The sequence below is a fragment of the Ischnura elegans genome, assembly GCF_921293095.1.
Source record: "Ischnura elegans chromosome 13 unlocalized genomic scaffold, ioIscEleg1.1 SUPER_13_unloc_1, whole genome shotgun sequence".
NCBI classification, from domain to species: domain Eukaryota; kingdom Metazoa; phylum Arthropoda; class Insecta; order Odonata; family Coenagrionidae; genus Ischnura; species Ischnura elegans.
In genome coordinates, this window is record NW_025791657.1 from 4,227,269 (window position 1) to 4,244,753 (window position 17,485).

At 40.3% G+C, this 17,485-nt stretch overlaps 1 protein-coding gene across 4 annotated transcripts in view; it reads left to right on the forward strand.

Moving 5' to 3' along the window:
* The window catches only part of LOC124172032, a 165,610-nt gene that overhangs the window by 100,278 nt on the left and 47,847 nt on the right, over nt 1-17,485 (forward strand). For all 4 annotated transcript variants that reach the window (XM_046551436.1, XM_046551435.1, XM_046551434.1 and 1 more), the window contains 2 exons: nt 9,199-9,679; nt 13,971-14,134. In XM_046551436.1, coding sequence (XP_046407392.1) covers nt 9,199-9,679; nt 13,971-14,134 — 645 coding nt within the window. The remainder of the gene's footprint in view (nt 1-9,198; nt 9,680-13,970; nt 14,135-17,485) is intronic.

The window sequence follows — 17,485 nt, forward strand, 5'->3', positions numbered from 1 at the left end:
CTATCAGTCCTGCTTAAAAAGGGCCCCATACACTAGCAGCATATTCTTAGTGAGGCTTTACTAGAGTCAGGTAGCTTATCACTTTCACCATTCTAGGGCATTAACCGAGAATTCTTTTTACCATCCCCACATAACGGTTAGCTTTTCCGCATATTAAGCGTATGTGTGTACCTCGCTTGCCATCCTTTTCCCAAAAAGTTCATCATCATACACTTTTCAAAATTTCATTCTTACTCCCAAGTAATGCACCATTCCATTATGTCTACCGGGTCCTTTCCTATTGCTAATCCATCGCAACGGCCTTGAATAAAGAAAGATATGAGGCTTTACCGGCGTATAATGATGTTGAAGTTGGTTCGGCTTCTCCACAGGTAGAGGCAATCTCTCAGGGCAATAATGATGGACGACACGGCCATCGAAAGGTCGGCAGAGATGTAGAGCCTCACCCGGTGGGAAACCAGACACAACTTCAACATCAACGGCCATAAATGCCGCTCTAGATAACTACATCATCTGCGAAGAGGTAAATTTTGCTCTTGACCACGGTAATAATGTCGGTAATGTAGAGAAAGGACAAAAGAGGACTTATAACTCTTCCTTTGGGTACGCCTGAGGTAACTTGAACTCCATCCGAGCCAACTCCATCCAAAGCAATCCTCTGTTTGCGATCGTTAAGGAAATCTTTCATCCTATTACGTGTGCCTCTATACAGTATGCTTCCTACTTTTAATTGGCATTAAATGCGAAACCTTATCAAATATCTTCTCGAAGTCTAAAAATATGGCGTTGACTTGAACATGTCTGTCTCCCATGGCTAAGGTATCCAGTAGCTTGAGTTTCACAAGACCTCTCTTTACTAAATCCTAGCGATTCTTTTAATTACAGATTTAGGCTATCTGTATTATCGACCCATTATCGAACTGAAAGTTATATTTTCCAATATTTTGCAACAATTAGAAATGAGGGAAATCAGACAATAATTACTACGCTTTTCCCTATCCCAACCTATAAATATAGGCATGATGTTCGCTGTTTTCTAATATTTCGGAAAAATTTGTTTAGGATTTTTCGAACACAAGTAAGCCGCTAACTTTCAGTCACTCATTGTCAGCGCCGAAGGTATGCGTATACTTTGCTGTACCGGTGAGATCAAAACTCACCACAATCAGCCAGTTTACAAAATAATTTTATTTTAAATTGACGCATGTGTAACGTTGACTTTGTAATGCGTCGTTTGTGTGGAAAAGGAATTTTTTTTATAAAATTGACACATTCAAATAATTCTCAAAACGACTAAACCACTCTCAAGGTTCACCACCCGTACTAGCTCTTTACCTATCCCTTGCCAACGACCCCGGTGCAAAACGTGTGCTATCCTCATTACCCAGTCACTTCCTAACAAATTTCTCACTTTTCCGCTTCCTTCCACTCCATCCCCCACCTGTACAACCAGTAATGTAATTTATATCCTTTTATGTAATTCCTGCCCCGCCTTCTACATTGGTTTAACCACCACCTCACTCAACCTACGGATTAACAACCATCGAGCTTCCTGCAAACCCACTTCCCAATCTGCTTCGCTTCCTGTCCCTACCCACGCCTTTTCCCATAATTTAGAATTTGATGACTGCTTTCACATAGGAATACTTGCCTCTCTCCCACCCTCCGCCTCACCGCTAGAATTAAAAACTCTTGAATTGTCTTCCATTTGGCTACACCAAGCATTCAACCCGCCTGGCCTTAACAGGGCCCACTGATCTTCATAGCCTTCTCCTCTTTCCCACCCCCCATTCCCCATCCTCTCCCTTCCCCTATCTTATCCTAATCTCCTCAGCCTTAAGGCATCCTCTGTCCTCCTCCTCACTCTCTTCTTGCCTCCTTCCCGACGAAGACCCTAAGAGGTCGAAAATTTGAAAGAAACTAACGTGTGAGTCCTCTTTTATTTGTGTCTGTGTTTTTGTGGCCTATCATGGCATTTATTTATATTTATATATATACTGCCTCGAAAAAAATAATAACAATTTAAAACCAGTGATTACAAGAAGGCAAGGCATACGAAATACCCATAGACGTGAATAATAATTAAGGCAGAGTGGTTTGTATTTGGATAAATGTCTGTTACAGTTTTCATTTTGCCCTGTAGCCTGGACAATTATTAAGAATCAATAATGAGAAGTCGTGACATTAGAAAAGTTTTTTTCGGCTATTGAAGTTAGGGGAGACAGTTGTGAATTAATTCCTATGAACCACAAAATGAGGCCTTGGTTTTGATTCGCGGATGTTACAAAGTGTTTCGTTGGGAGGGAAGGAAAGGAATCAGGGTCCGCGGCAGCGGCGAATGATTTTGTAAGGGGAGGTGGGGGAACAGAATTTTAAAAAACGGCGGCACGTCGTGCGGCCATTTCCGCTTTTGCGTCCTTGTGCTTGATGCAGATTAGGCGCATGTTAGGAGCTGAAATGAGATCAGTGCCAGGCGATTTCTTAGGATTAATAGAGCTGAGTTGTTTTTCTAAACCACTGCTTGAAATACATTTGGACGGCAACTGTTATTGGTAGAGTCGAAGTAAAGGTGTTGATATATTCTTTGCAAAATTAGAGACGACATATGAAAAAGTTAATAAATGGATTAGCATTATCTACTTTATTCGTCGCTTTATCGCCTCGTTCATTTATAAGTGAAGAGATTGTAGTGCTATTTCCCTCTACCTCCCTCAAATATGGCCAGAAAGCTGTAGAGTTCTCGTCTGAATATTCACCCAATATTTTTTTTTTGAATTCAATCAACGTCTCCGTAATGGTCGTTTCATTTAATTTTATTCGTAATCATTTTTAATTCTTAATCCTAAATTTTATTCATATTTTTTTTTCAACACCTTACTCGTTTTGTATTTTTTGACACTTTCAAATCATTTAAAATTCTCTGCAACAGCATCATATTTTTTACGGCACTGAGTCGTATAAAATTCAGAAATGGGGCAAAGGTTGTTTCACGCTTTTTTAATTCATTTTTATTTATTCATGCATTAATTATTGATTATTTTGCATTGCTGTTGGTAACAAAGATTTCCTTTAAAGAACATCATGTTGTTCACCCACCTCATGAGTGAAGTAATGAAGCATCGTGTCAACACCGAAAACCTCAAGCAAGGGAGATGAGGGATAGCCGGTGGTAAATTTCGAATAAAAATCTAGTTTCGGCATTCATGTGCTCTTAGAATACGGACGGAAAGGAGTTACTCTTTTCCTTTCATTATTATGCACACCATGTTCTGTGTAACTTAAAAATAAAATGAAAACCTACAATGAAGCTATTTTCATTTATTTGAGCCCAGTAAGTAATCTTTAGCGAGTCATAATTGAACAAAACATTTTATTATCTAATTGGTAACCTATTTTGTGGAATATTATTCAGTTTTCCCTGACGGGATAGTCCCTAACATATGGTCGTGAACTAAATTGTTCCGGCTTAGTAATACCTTGAAATATTTTTTGATCTGTAAATAATGGCTCGAGGACAGGCTTGTGGTCTTGAATACAATTCCCCATCACCCTCCTTCTAATTGTTGCGTGGCTGCATTAAGTTTGCCTCCCTCGATATGGCAGCTTCTCCACCGACACTGAACCTCGTTCAAATGGAGAATCCTGAAGTACTTGAAATCGTTGGTGGCTCGGGGTCTGCAGCTCTTTGGTCTTCCGTAAAATACCTTACCCAATAAATAACGGTTTCCGGGCAAATTCAACAAGTCCAACAGCTTGGACAACTGTTCACTAGGGCGGATCGCAAAAATCGATTTTTTTCAAATCCATCTGGCCCAATGAAAAAAAGTTGTGGGACCGATCAAAAATAAGGCCTGAAAAATTTTAGACCTGTACGTGAACCCCTGACCCTCGCTCAAATGCAATTTAGGGGGGGAGGGTCAAAATTCGAAAAATATAATATTTTATGGTTATTCCCTATAGATTTTGCCGAGTTACTGCCCTTTTAGGGCAAAAATTTCGTGCATTTTGACGTATCTGATACCGTTTAGCCACAAAATGCCTACTTTGAGTCCGCGTCCGCGAAGAAAATATTCCAACGCCCACACAGCGTCGCGGATACAAGAGCCGCAGGCCGATCCCCTCCCCTCCCCGATCGCTTCTACCCCTCCCACGCCTCCAATACAGCAAAATTCATCCCGCGCATGTTGTTAGGAGGTCGTTTATCTTTGATAATATAAATCAGAAGATGGTAGAAGGTAAAAAACGATGCGTAGTGAGATGACTTGTCCCGTATTTGGCGCCTCGTCGGCGTTAAACAAATCGATGTTACCAACTTTCAGAGAAGTGATGAAATATTTTTAGATCTGCGCACGCAGGAAAGGAGACTACGGTCTATGAAGACGCCTGTCGAGTGGCTATGAAGGTTTGGGAACTTAGGTTATGCACTTCTATTCCGGTATTGTCCGACAGCTGTGACTAAATGGATGAATAAGGGTGAAGGCCGCCGGCGTACCCTCCCCGCCCCCCTCTCGAACGCCCCAGATGCACCAAAATTCACACCAAGTGCGTCTTTCTTCGTTAGCCTTACTAATATTTGATGTATCAGCATCGTCCAGTGAGGAACAATAACGAAAGAATTACTCAATTACCTGCTTTCCAGTCTGTATTTCTTATGTAAGTGTCATTCCTCGTCTATTGCTGCTGTCAACAAAGTTTTGGTAAATTTATTCGCGAATCTCTCGTCCGTATGTATAATAAAAGGAATATTGAAATTCAAATTTGAACTTTCATCAATAGAGTTTTTAATTCCACAGCGCTAAGCTCAGATATAGCCGAAGGAACCGAGTCTCTCTCCAATATATCATCAGCGGGTAGTCCTTTACGTCGATATTAAAATCCAGCAATTAAAAAAATCTCGGATTGGTCACCGGATGCTTCCTTGTAGCAACGCAAATTGGGTCCCTAGATTACCCTCCCAACGTTTATGTCGCAAATCCAAGTCAACATAGTGCAATTAGCAAATAGACCACAGTAAGGGATGAAATACGACTTGATGCTTTCCCGGTGAATGATGTGGGTAAACTCTTTTCGGGTTCAACAAAATTTATCCGTTAGGATGAGCCCCCAGTCGGAGCTTGAAATGTTGGCCATTATAGAAAAATTAACCCGGTGGGAATCCCGAGAAGAGTCTACCCACACTGCAAGGGGTGTTGGAATTATGCTTATAGCAATGGTATGATGCCTCCTTTTTGGGCGGTATTTGCTTGGTACCATCATAATCAAATCCTTTTTGATTCTCTGTATCTAATTTTCACTCGGAAAGGAATCGATAATCGCAGATTTTATAACTTTTGCTAATCCTCCGACGGGGGAGGCAAACCTCCAAAATTGGGACCCTGTTTCTTCAACTAACACCACACATTCCCCTCTAAACTTGTATTGATAAGTCCTCTTCCCTTTTTTCATCAGACAAGAGTACATATAGTCTTTCATTCCAATGAAATAAGGCCCTTTGATGACACCTCTCTTTTCTTATTCACCGTAATTAGAATCTTTTTCTGTCTACGTAAGTAATTCTGGTACACTAGATTTGATATATCTTTCGAAGTTATGACTTTTGCGTCAGCTAAAGTTGCGGGAAAGGTCATTGCTGTTTCTTGGTTCTTGCGTACACCTCTATCACAGTTGGCAGACGCATTTTCCCCGAAGAAGTTCCAATTTGAGTTTATATTCCTTAATGTTTATTTCATGCGGAAAGTAGAGATACAAATCGGCTAATTTCTCACCATTTTAATTTTCTTCGAATGAATTGATGAAGAAAATATTTGATACTATTTTCCCGTAAGAGTTTTGACGATGATGACTCAAAGCTCTCCTACGATTCCCTTTTTTCCTCAGTTGTCGAGTTTCTTTAGGGTTCAATCCAGCAGCCACCATCTTTCTTTTCGTCAGATTATTTCTCAAAATATTTCTTCATTGGGGGAACCTTATGCTCCTCCATGCACTTAAAAAAATGCACGCAAAAATATCGCATAATTTAAAATGTTCCTTTAAAATTGTTTGAGTCTTATACTTCAATACGTAAAACCCTACTTTTGGCCTATTACGATTTTCCGTAAGTTTTAGTACTTCCTGTGGTACCGCTAAATCCATTTAGTTACATTCATAATGGAAGAGAAGCGCGTCACCATAGTTCGTACACCTTCATAGCCACTCAAGAGGCGTCTTCATAGACCGTAGTCTCCTTTCCTGCGTGCGCAGATCTAAAAATATTTCATCACTTCTCTGAAAGTTGGTAACATCGATTTGTTTAACGCCGACGAGGCGCCAAATACGGGACAAGTCATCTCACTACGCATCGTTTTTTACCTTCTACCATCTTCTGATTTATATTATCAAAGATAAACGACCTCCTAACAACATGCGCGGGATGAATTTTGCTGTATTGGAGGCGTGGGAGGGGTAGAAGCGATCGGGGAGGGGAGGGGATCGGCCTGCGGCTCTTGTATCCGCGACGCTGCGTGGGCGTTGGAATATTTTCTTCGCGGACGCGGACTCAAAGTAGGCATTTTGTGGCTAAACGGTATCAGATACGTCAAAATGCACGAAATTTTTGTCCTGAAAGGGCAGTAACTCGGCAAAATCTATAGGGAATAACCATAAAATATTATATTTTTCGAATTTTGACCCTCCCCCCCTAAATTGCATTTGAGCGAGGGTCAGGGGTTCACGTACAGGTCTAAAATTTTTCAGGCCTTATTTTTGATCGGTCCCACAACTTTTTTTCATTGGGCCAGATGGATTTGAAAAAAATCGATTTTTGCGATCCGCCCTACTGTTCACCCTTCACCATGCGTATAACGAGTCCGCGTAAGGCTGAACTCAACCGCATTCTTCTATGCTCTTCCATAGCTCAGAAGTTCAAGTCTGGTTTTTTGTTAGTGAACCACAGTTTTTTCAAAACTTCGCTATTCCATGGTCCCTGTTCCCATGATTACCACTTCCAAACTATGGCAATCTTTCATTATTACATGCTGGTAATTCCTGACATGAAGAAGTAGTAAGATCACTAAATTGCTGTGATGAAATCTCAGCTTCGCACCCCCAATAAAGCTACAGTTTATGCGCAATAAATTCTGAGATTTCATTGTATTTACTGATATAATTATTATCCAGTACTTACTTATAGTTGATAAGAGTTTAAATGCGTTTTTATACAAGTGTATGCTAACAAATTAGAGGATTACTGACTAAAAGGATTGTTTTAATGTGCCTTTTCATATGCTTTTCTTGTTCTCGCTTTCATTCTGCTTTGTTTAACCAATTATAACCCAATTTCGCTTCTAAACAACGACAAAAGTGTATAAAATTTCTACTTTATTCACGAAATATTTCAATTAAGCAATCACGCAAAGTCTTGGCAGATGAAATAGATATATACAGAGAAGTCAATGGACATTGCGATGGATTAGCATTATAAAAAGACCTGGTACACATAAATGAACGGTGTAGTACTTAGGAGTTAGGATAAAATTTTGAAAAATGTATGGTGATGATTTTTTGGGAAAAGGATATATTTTCAAGAAGGAGCTACACCGCTTACGGGATTCAATTATCCAATACCTAACTCGTAAAATACTTAGGGGTCACCATTACCCGGGATCTTTCGTGAGGTAAACACATACGCAAAGTATGCTGGAAAGCTAACCGGAAAGTGGGATTTGTAAAAAAAATTATCGGTAAATTCCCTAGAAAGTTAAAAGAGATAAGCTACCTGACTCCAATAGTCCTCACATAGAGTATGCTGCTAACTTATGGGACCCTTATGAAGTATGACTGACAACTGAATCAATCGAGTACAGCACAGGGCGACCAGATTTGTTATGAGTTGTTGCGACAAAAAGTGCAGCGCATCCAATACATTACACGAGTTAGGATGGAAATCTTTGCATGAACAAAGATCAAAGTAAGACTAAGTTTAAGCTAATTCGAAGAAGATATTAAGACTACGTGAACTATATCATAGTTTAATTGTCGCACTACAGTAGACGTGACCACGAAGTGATTATAAAAAATAGAATGCAAAACGGAAAGGTTTAAAATGTCATTTTTTCCTCATACTAAGAAGACAGCAACGGTGTCTCATGCTATGGAATTAATGGCTTAACCCACTTGGACGACTCATTGCATGTTTTTTTCTTCCATATTTCTAACCATTCATGGATTTGCTTAAGAGTTAGAGATGGCTATTTAGAGGGCATATCTAGAATAATTGTTATGACTTTTGAATAGTAAGTACCTGTGTCATCCTTTACCGAACGAAGATGTACAACGGAGCTCATGAACAAGATTCCATTAGACATAGGCTCTCATTTGCGTACGTCCTATTTGCTATCAAAGCCGCATTTGCAAATTTAAGTGCACTTTATCTGCGACAAGGGACATGGATCTATAGAAATGCACGTCAAGATTTGAGATGCAGTATGGTCCAGAAGGCTTTTCGTAACTTCTTATACATCCTCTGCTAGAATAATATAACACTGGTAAATCGAATTCTATGCTCGCCTCAGTCTCATAACTGGGATAAAGATTATGTCATAGGCATTCCACAGATTTTCAAAGACCCCTGTACTGAAATTTAGCGAGCTGCATGGACTTAATTACCTTGTGAGAGGGCCTTCGAAAAGGCCAGAATTCAGAGGGTAGAAATGCGGCCTGACTGGGTCTTGAAACGAAGAACCTCCCCGTTGTCGGCTGTTATGTCTATCAGTAACACTATCAGGACAAATACATTCATTATGATTTCGGCTAGGGTTTATACACAGAAAATGAATTTAAGAGAAGGAAATAAAGGTAACTGAGGTAAGGGAAGAAGGGGATTGGAACACATGATAGACCAGTCACAGTCAATAATAGTTCCAAGTGAAAGGTAATCAGTGTAATGCTTCAGATTATGCATTGAAAGAGTATATTTCACTTGCGATATTCTGGAAATCTAAAGAATCATAGGCGGATCTAGGGGGGCACGGGGGAACGTGCAAAAATATGCAAGATTTTTAATACGGTCCCATTAACATTGCGTTCGTTTTGTATTACGTGCTGTCCTTGTGCCCCCCTGAACAAAATCCTGGATACGGCCTTACTTAAACCCCCCCGAAAGAAATCCTGGATCCGCCCCTGTAAAGAATGGTACACCAAACAAATACTACTTTCTTTCAGAGACGGGAATGTCACCACCGTGGACAAGATGGCCGATTTCCTGGAAAAGTTTCAGCGGCAAATCAGCGTAATCACAGACAACAAATCTTTGCCGATAGGTGACGCGGTGGTTCACCATGTAAATCTGAAGGAATATGCACCCTCTTGGTGGCAGAACACCTCGGCCGAAGATTCACAGAATAAAGAAATTGAGGAGAGGTTGCGAGGTGCCTACGGTCCCGGGAGGAGAGGGGGGCTGCCCGTGGACAGTCTTTTCTTTGATGTGGAAAAGGATGCGATGAGGGAACTGCTTGACTCGCCAGGAGAGAGTGTCCTTGAAAACCTGGACAGGGTGGCGGAGAGCATTACAAAGCAAGGTCAGCAGTCTTGGAGCTCAACTGATTTTCTTTACAGTCGGGAGGATAAGATATTGCGAAAAGCCATCATAGCTGTTGCGAGAGGAGGTGATACGGCATATTTTCACCGTGCTACCAATTTTCAGGTGAGTATAAGCTTACTGTTGTCTCAATGCCCACTTCTACGTTTGCCTAATTTACATGGCTTATTTACACTTTCGTTACAATTTGAAGGGGTAGAATTACCTACGAATTTGCTATTTGCGTACGAGAGTGGTTCAATTATTCTTCAGAAAAACAAACTATTTTGAATCATTTTTTGTGTATATTCATTGTCTACTTTCAGCTCTATAAATTTTAATTTGTATTTTTTAAGCAATTAAGGCGTTCAAAAAGTAGAATGTCATAATCTTCTCAAAATAAGCATTATTTTGGACGATGTCTTACTCCTAAGGCGTCAAACTTAGTCCATCAAACCTTGTCTTCAAGATTGTTAATGAAAAAAATTCACTGGGGGTAAAAGCTTGTGAATACGGTAAATTTAATACCACTTGGAACTTTAATTCTGTATATTTGCCAATGCAACTGAACTGAATAGGTGTGCAACCGTGAATTTTCTTGTTTAAACGGGTGTGACCGTCAAAAAACCATGTTTGCACTGCATCTAAAGGGCCGGAATTTGTAATGAAGGAAAACGATTACGCATTATACGGGAAAAGCACCTAAAGTCCCCCGTTAACCCCCTGGAATCCCCCTAAAAAATTTGGTAATAAGTTGCTTATTTCGACTATCTATCGTCCTACATGTACTGTTTTAATTGATTGAGAAAGGCAAAAGATGAGGCTTTCTCCATCTGCAATTTCATTTCTCCAGGACTCATGACGGATCCGCAATAAAACTTCAAATTTGATAATGTAGAGTTCTTCATAAGGTAGTAGAGTAGAATTGAGAATTATGGGGTACGCACAGTTCAACGCTATTGAAAAAAAAGCACTTCCCGAGAAGATACGGCCACGAAATTCTTTTGTGTGATACCTAATTAGTGCGCCTTTGCACCGATACGTGGGGAACGCGGAATTTGGAATCTATAAGATAGTAATAGTTGAAAATTCATGGTTCCACTTAAGTTAGTGCTGGAATTTTTACTGTGGGCGGGCTAACCGATGTTATGCAGGAAAACTTCTCAAAAGCTCCGGTGGCTCCCTGAAAGACCCCCGAAAAGAAATTCGAAACAAGACGGAAACTTTTGTTCTTTTTTGCACATTTCTGCCGCAATATCGTGCCCCTATGACTGGAATCCGCGGTCCGAGTATCCGAGTATTTACATATGCCTGGTCTTTAAACCGTATCGTGGATTTGTCATCATTTCGGAGATATACACTTCCACAGGGCGCCCGGAACGATGTGCGGTTTTTTGGTTGTGCGGCCGCATTAAAATTCGTTTACTCTATTTTAAATAGTGGCCAGCGCTAGAAAGGATGAGTAATGAACTTTATACTGCTCAGCTTCCATTTGTTTCGGCCCTTTAAATACATTTGGTTACCCTTTTAAAAACAACCTTTTCATCAGCGCACGAAACTAACTTTTATCCATTTTTTCTAAACAAATGAAAGTTGTGAATACAATCGGCAACAAAAATTAACCTATGGTATCAATATAGCTGAAGATGTATACACTGTAGCAGATGACTAGTCTAAACTGTTCATTCATAGGAAAAATTTATTTTTAAAAATAAGAGTGCAATCTTTCGGGGTGCTAAGGACTTATTGAGCGACCATCGTACATCACTCATGCTACTTCACATTTGGATGATTGGCTATTATATACCCTGAGATGCTCAACGTGCCGATATATTGGCCTAGAAGGATCTAACGGGTTAAGATGGTGAAAAGTGCCCCCCGATATTTTGAGAAATAAAAGTTGTACACTTAAAGTGCATCCAAAAGTAAGTGTTTACCCAAAGCTTTAGGCCTCAGCAATGGAAAATAGCGCCAGAAAAAATTGAAACTCGATTTTAAGTTTTTAAATCATATCTCTAGTTTTTATATTTGTAAAATCGTTTTATATTTGTCAATCAAAATTAAATTAAAAATTTTAGGAAACAATAGACACGCCGAAAATATATGTTTTTACCTCTGTCTTTAAGTATAATCCTAATTTTTTTCAGATTTTTAAAATTGGAGTAACAGGGTCAAAAACACGAATAACTGCTTTCTTCCATTAAATCAATATATTCCTGGAGGATATTTGAAATGATTGTTGAGAGCAACTATTCTTGATCAGTTTCTAATGTTATTGATAAGAATAAACATTAACGTAAAGAATACCCATCACACTTAGATTAATCGTAATTATTGTTTATAACCATACTGATAAGCCTTAACCTTTCGTCGGGCGCAATGGATCTGAAAGGCTCAGCATAAGTGTTTTTTCACTTCTCCATGCCAGTAGGTGGCTAAGAATCCTTTATACTCATAGTAGCTGTTTGTTTTGGCATGCTATATAAGTAGCTTTTCGCATTTATGCCAACAGATCAGTGGCGGATTATTAACATAATTAGGTAATCAAAATGATGGTAAAATAAAGCGAAATAAAAGCACTAGTGGATATATACAATAGCAAAATAAAAAGCCCTAATCATATAAAATTCACATGCTGAAGTATAGTACATATAATAATACTAAATAGCCTAAAGAGTAGATTAAATCGCACCTTGCTGGATCGGTCTGGGATAGGATGATGGTGTGTATAGGGGTATACTCTTAAATATAATATAGACTCGCTGCGCTGCGCGCGCTCGTTACGGGGCTACGCCCCCTAAAACCCCCCGGATCCGGCTTCGCCAGCTGCCCCGTTGCTCCTCGGAACGGCATCGCCGTTCCTCGTCGGGGGTCGGCTTCGCCGCCCAGATATTGAGGTAGCCCTTAGACATAGACCCACTAGTTCCTCAGAACGGCTTCGCCGTTCTTCGTTAAAGGGCGACTTCGCCGCCCAAGGGTTACCCGAGTCCCCACGAGGCGTCGACTCCTGGGAACGGCATCGCCCATCATCGTCACGGGGCGGCTTCGCCGCCCAAGGGTTACCGGTGTCCCCCCGAGCCTGTCGACTCCTCGGAACGGCTTCGCCGCTCCTCGCCTGTGGGCGGCTTCGTCGCCCAAGGGTTATCGGCGCCCTCCCCCCTCGTAAGACACCCATTGGGCTTCTCCACGTGTTGGAGTGGATTCGCCGCCCGAGGGTTCTCGGAGTTTTTTCGCGCCTCTGACTCCTCGGAGTGCCTCCGTCGTTCCTGGAGCGGGGGCAGCTTCGCCGCCAGGGTTTTCACTCCTCACAAAGCAATGCGTACTACCAGCTATCCCCTATCGTTGACAAATGCTGCTGGGGGATAATGTGGCAGAATGAGGAGGCATGCTAGCCGTGATTGTGGCATTTTAGCTTATGACGACGTTTTGAAGGCGGTTCGGGGGGTTTCCAGGGGTTTTGATGAGTTTACTGACTACGGTCACAATCATCCAAATAAATTCCTCAGCGATGAGTCATAGGAGAACGGAATTATTTCGAAAATTTGCGAAAAGAACAAAAAAACATGCTATTTACTGCAAAAAAATAATTTTTTCGTTGGTCTTCTAGGGAGCCACGGAAATTTTCGAGGAGTTTTCCTGCATAAAATTTGTTTGCCTACCTACAATAAAATTCCAGCTCTCTAGCTTTAGGGGAACATTGATTTTTCCCTTATTACTCACATATAGATTACATATTCTATGTTCTCCACATAGCGGTGCATAGGCGCTGTAATAAGGCATTACTCACGCAAATTTCGTGGCCGTACCTTATGGGGAAGTGGTTATAAAAAATCGCTTTTAGGTGTCCATGGGGTAGAAGTAACATTTCACCTCTACTATTTTGTTAAGAAATCTACATTTAAAAGTTTTCAGGCGGGTGTGCAAATGGGCCTGGATAATTGAACATGACGGGTAAATATAGCCGACACAATTCCCACTCGGAATTAATAAAAACGATGCAGCTCGGATGTAAGGTACACGGAATACACGACTTATTAGGTAATTTTTATTATTTTTGGGGAAGTTCCAGGGGGTTACACGGACGAATATCTAATTTGACTTCAATGATACCCACATAAGGATAATTTTATGATTAAGGGCAAAGAGTTGTATTTTATTGTTGCTGTGTGAGAGGGGCTTTCATGTTGCATGAAAGTGGAGTGACATACCAAGCTTGGCTTTTGGAACAGAAGCATTGCAACATACAGTCACAAAAATGAAAATGCTAACTCCGTTAACGTTCTAATTTTTGAGGCAACCACAAACATATAATGAACCAGGTATTTTACTACTCGTGCTTGAAATAGATGTGTGACGTAATTAAGCTTGCAGGTGCAGAATATGAAAAATCTATTGTTTTGATATTTTGTTTCAAAAGGTCTACCTACCGATGTTGTTCCCAGTTTTATACCTGCTGGACATTTTGACTGATTGCAACTTGGTCTATCATCACTTCAGCCAGTCAAATTACATCTACTCTTCACTAACGGTTCTGTTTCTCCTCGGGCCGATTCTTGCCGAGATCACCAGAAACTTCTTTCTGTGAGTATATAAACGATCACGACTGAGAACGGTTTAAAAATAAAAAAAAAATAAAAAATCGATTAAAATGTGGTTTACTCTCTTAATAAATGTTATTTTTTATTATTTTAATTTTATTTGTTAAATTTTCGTAAATAAAGACCTGTTTTTCCCTTTTGTAGAAGTGTTGACGAGCTGAAACAATAATAATAATATATGATTTTTACCGCAAGCCCCTGGCCCATAAGGAAATGATTGAAAAACACTTACAACAATTAAAAATCGATCGGTGTTTTTAAGTGAATGAATAAAGAATGAAAATCCAAACAAATACGTCCTGCATGATTATATTTATCAAAGGTATTCGATTGTTTACCGTGTTTACTCAATCAAGAGAAACTAATGCATGCCATAGGCGACGACCACAGTAGTACCACCACTGAAAAGTTGTATATACACCTAAGTATTTCCCTTGACACATTTTGGACAGTAAGTAGCAAATCGTAGTAAAGAAAATGAATCTCCGTTTTAACAAAGATGCATGGAACGAGCAATTCAAAATACAGAAAACATCTTCAACCTCACGAAAATGAAATTAAAATAACTGCGAATAATGCATACTTACCTCAAATATCTATTCCAGAAAATACCGCAACGGACTATTCAGGCACAGAAGTGATCATGAGCTCAATTTACAAATGATGGGCATACCAATGATTTTCAATTGAAGCAATAATCGGAATTATTTAAAAATGATAATTTATTGACGTGCAACACTTAAAATACCATACCTACAAACCAACAGGAACTGTGGGTTCCAGCAAGTAATTGAAGCTCACAAACCAACCCACGAAATGAGTCAATGAATGAAAGATGAATATGCATTAATACGGTAAATACTAATCCCTTGCCTTCGAGAACAACATATATTTACAAACAAAATAAATATTTGTTGCGCATAACCATGGAAAACAACATCAGTAATTGAAGCTTAATTTCTCTCAGAAGTGGCGCTGCACAATATGTATAGCGACTAGGATGTATGATCTTAGGTTTTCCCGGCGTATCAGGTGCAGGAAAGTTTCTCGGGTTTTCCATTGGTTAATGTTTTCCATGTCGCCCCACGTTTTGAGCAGCGACTTGCTGTTCGTCCTCAGGGGTTCTTCCGAATCCCGTTTTTCAAAATTTGACAAGTATATATATGCTTCGTCCATGGTCAGGTGTAACCTGATTGGTTCATGATTGTTGTGCTTTCCTCGCCATTTTTTTTGCATAAAAGGGATTTCATTATTGGTCTCCAAGCATTGCTGATTTGGAACCCAGTGTCTCTATTGTTGTTGTTGCGGTGGATGCGGTTGCGCCTGATGATCCGCGAACCTCACTGATTTAAACATAATTCCTCCCACTTTTACTGCAGCTTCCTGCTCATCCCACGCTTACCCTACCATCTCATTCTCCTTTCATCTGAAACTTTTCTATTTCCTCGCACTGTCTTTTTCCACTAAGCCTCCCTTTCCATCTTAGTTTCACACCATAATCGATTATTTATCTCCGTACACATTTTTTTACTCCGTACACATTCCCAGTCCTCGTTCTTCTACTTCCTCCTCTCTTCCATTTCTTTGACCATTTCCTCCGTTTTCACGGCTTCTTCATGCTTCTGATCTCAACTAAGCCAATTGACTTCCTAACCGATTTGACAATTCCAGTTTTTATATAATCCTAACCATCCTACACAGGCTATGTATTTTCAATCTCCGGGATACTATTTTCCACTAATTCCTGATATTCTCCTCTCATAGTCCCCTTCAGTTCTTCTGCATTCCATTTCCTTGCCTGATGGAGAACCTGTTTCTCCCGAAAAAGTCTGCTGATTTCTCTCCCTTGTCGTTCTGAATTCCTTATTCCAACTTCCCCTGCTTCGTTTCTATCCCTCCCATTCCCGACTAAAGCGTTTTTTTAAAGCGTATTTTTTCTTACTCATGGTTTCTGTAATTATTTCCTCCAGCTGTTCATACACCTCATCTACTTCTTCCTCCTAATGATTTCTAATGTTCATATGAATCACCAAAAGGTCGAAGGGTCGCACCTAAATCTCTACAACAAGAATTCCATTGTTCACCGGGTCTACAACAACCACACCTTAACCATCTTCCCGTTTAATACTAAAGCTACTCCTCGGTGACTTTCCTCCCCACCACCATATACAACCCTATATCTTCACCTCACTTCACAAAATCCTAGCATATCTATCACCCTTACTTCATTTCCCTTTTGATATTTTCTAGTTTCCCCGCCAAACCCAAATCGTTGACCTCAAGTTCCACGTCGCAACATGGCGTGGAAAGCAGCTTAGAAATCTAACATCCCATGATTTAGAGACTCTTCCAAGCCAAGTGTGTCAGGATAAGTATTGTTGTAAGATAGGAATTCCTTACCATAAATAATAAAACTATGTTTCACCGACGTGTTGGGGAAATTATCAGCAATATTCATTTGAGTTTACAATAGCTTTGCACTGCAAAGTATTGTAACGTTTTTTTTTTATTTTCTCTTCTTCAATGCACTTACAAATACTTTTATTGCTGTCGCGTCACGGGGCCGTTGTGTCCCGCCCGAAATGTAATTCATGCAGGGCCGGAAATAGCCTTACATTCACGACGAAAAATAATAAGAAAAGAGAAATGAGGGACTGGAAACCAAAAATTAAATAAAGTGAAAGGAAGAAATGAGGGGGGTGGAAGAAAATAAGTACGGGAATCCCGCCTTACCTTGGCTTCCGCCCGAACTCTGCACCCCATGCGTCCGTCCAACAGTTGATCCTCGCCCGAGCTGCAGCGAGATGAAAACGCGTCTTCGCCTTGACATCAGGCGAACGAAAGCTGTCCTCTTCGCCTGGGCACAAGCGAAGGAATGAATACCGGTGCCAGGCCTGCCCTGTTCTTCCGGGGCAACTCAAGCCCTCTTTAGGCAAAAAAGTACGGCACAAAATAAAAAAAACCAAGGCAGGCGGGAAAAAAGAAGAAAGGAGGGAAATTCAAATGAAAAGAAAACCATAAGGCTGTTCCGGCCCGAACAATTACACTGTATTTAAACAAACACGCGGTAAAAAGACAACCGTACGCCACAACTATCATAATCCAACTTCGCATGCACTCCATCCCGCGCCGTCAACAACAATCGCCCCACACCACCTCTGCTGCTTATTATTGCTCGTTCCATTGTTCTCCTTCTATCCATCGTCACACCAAAATCCAACTCAAAACCATCCAAAACAACTCCAAAATAAATGTTACATTATGTATATTACACAATAGTATATTTTTCTGTCTAAGGTCAGAAAGATATTCCCATTCAAATTTATCTAAGAGG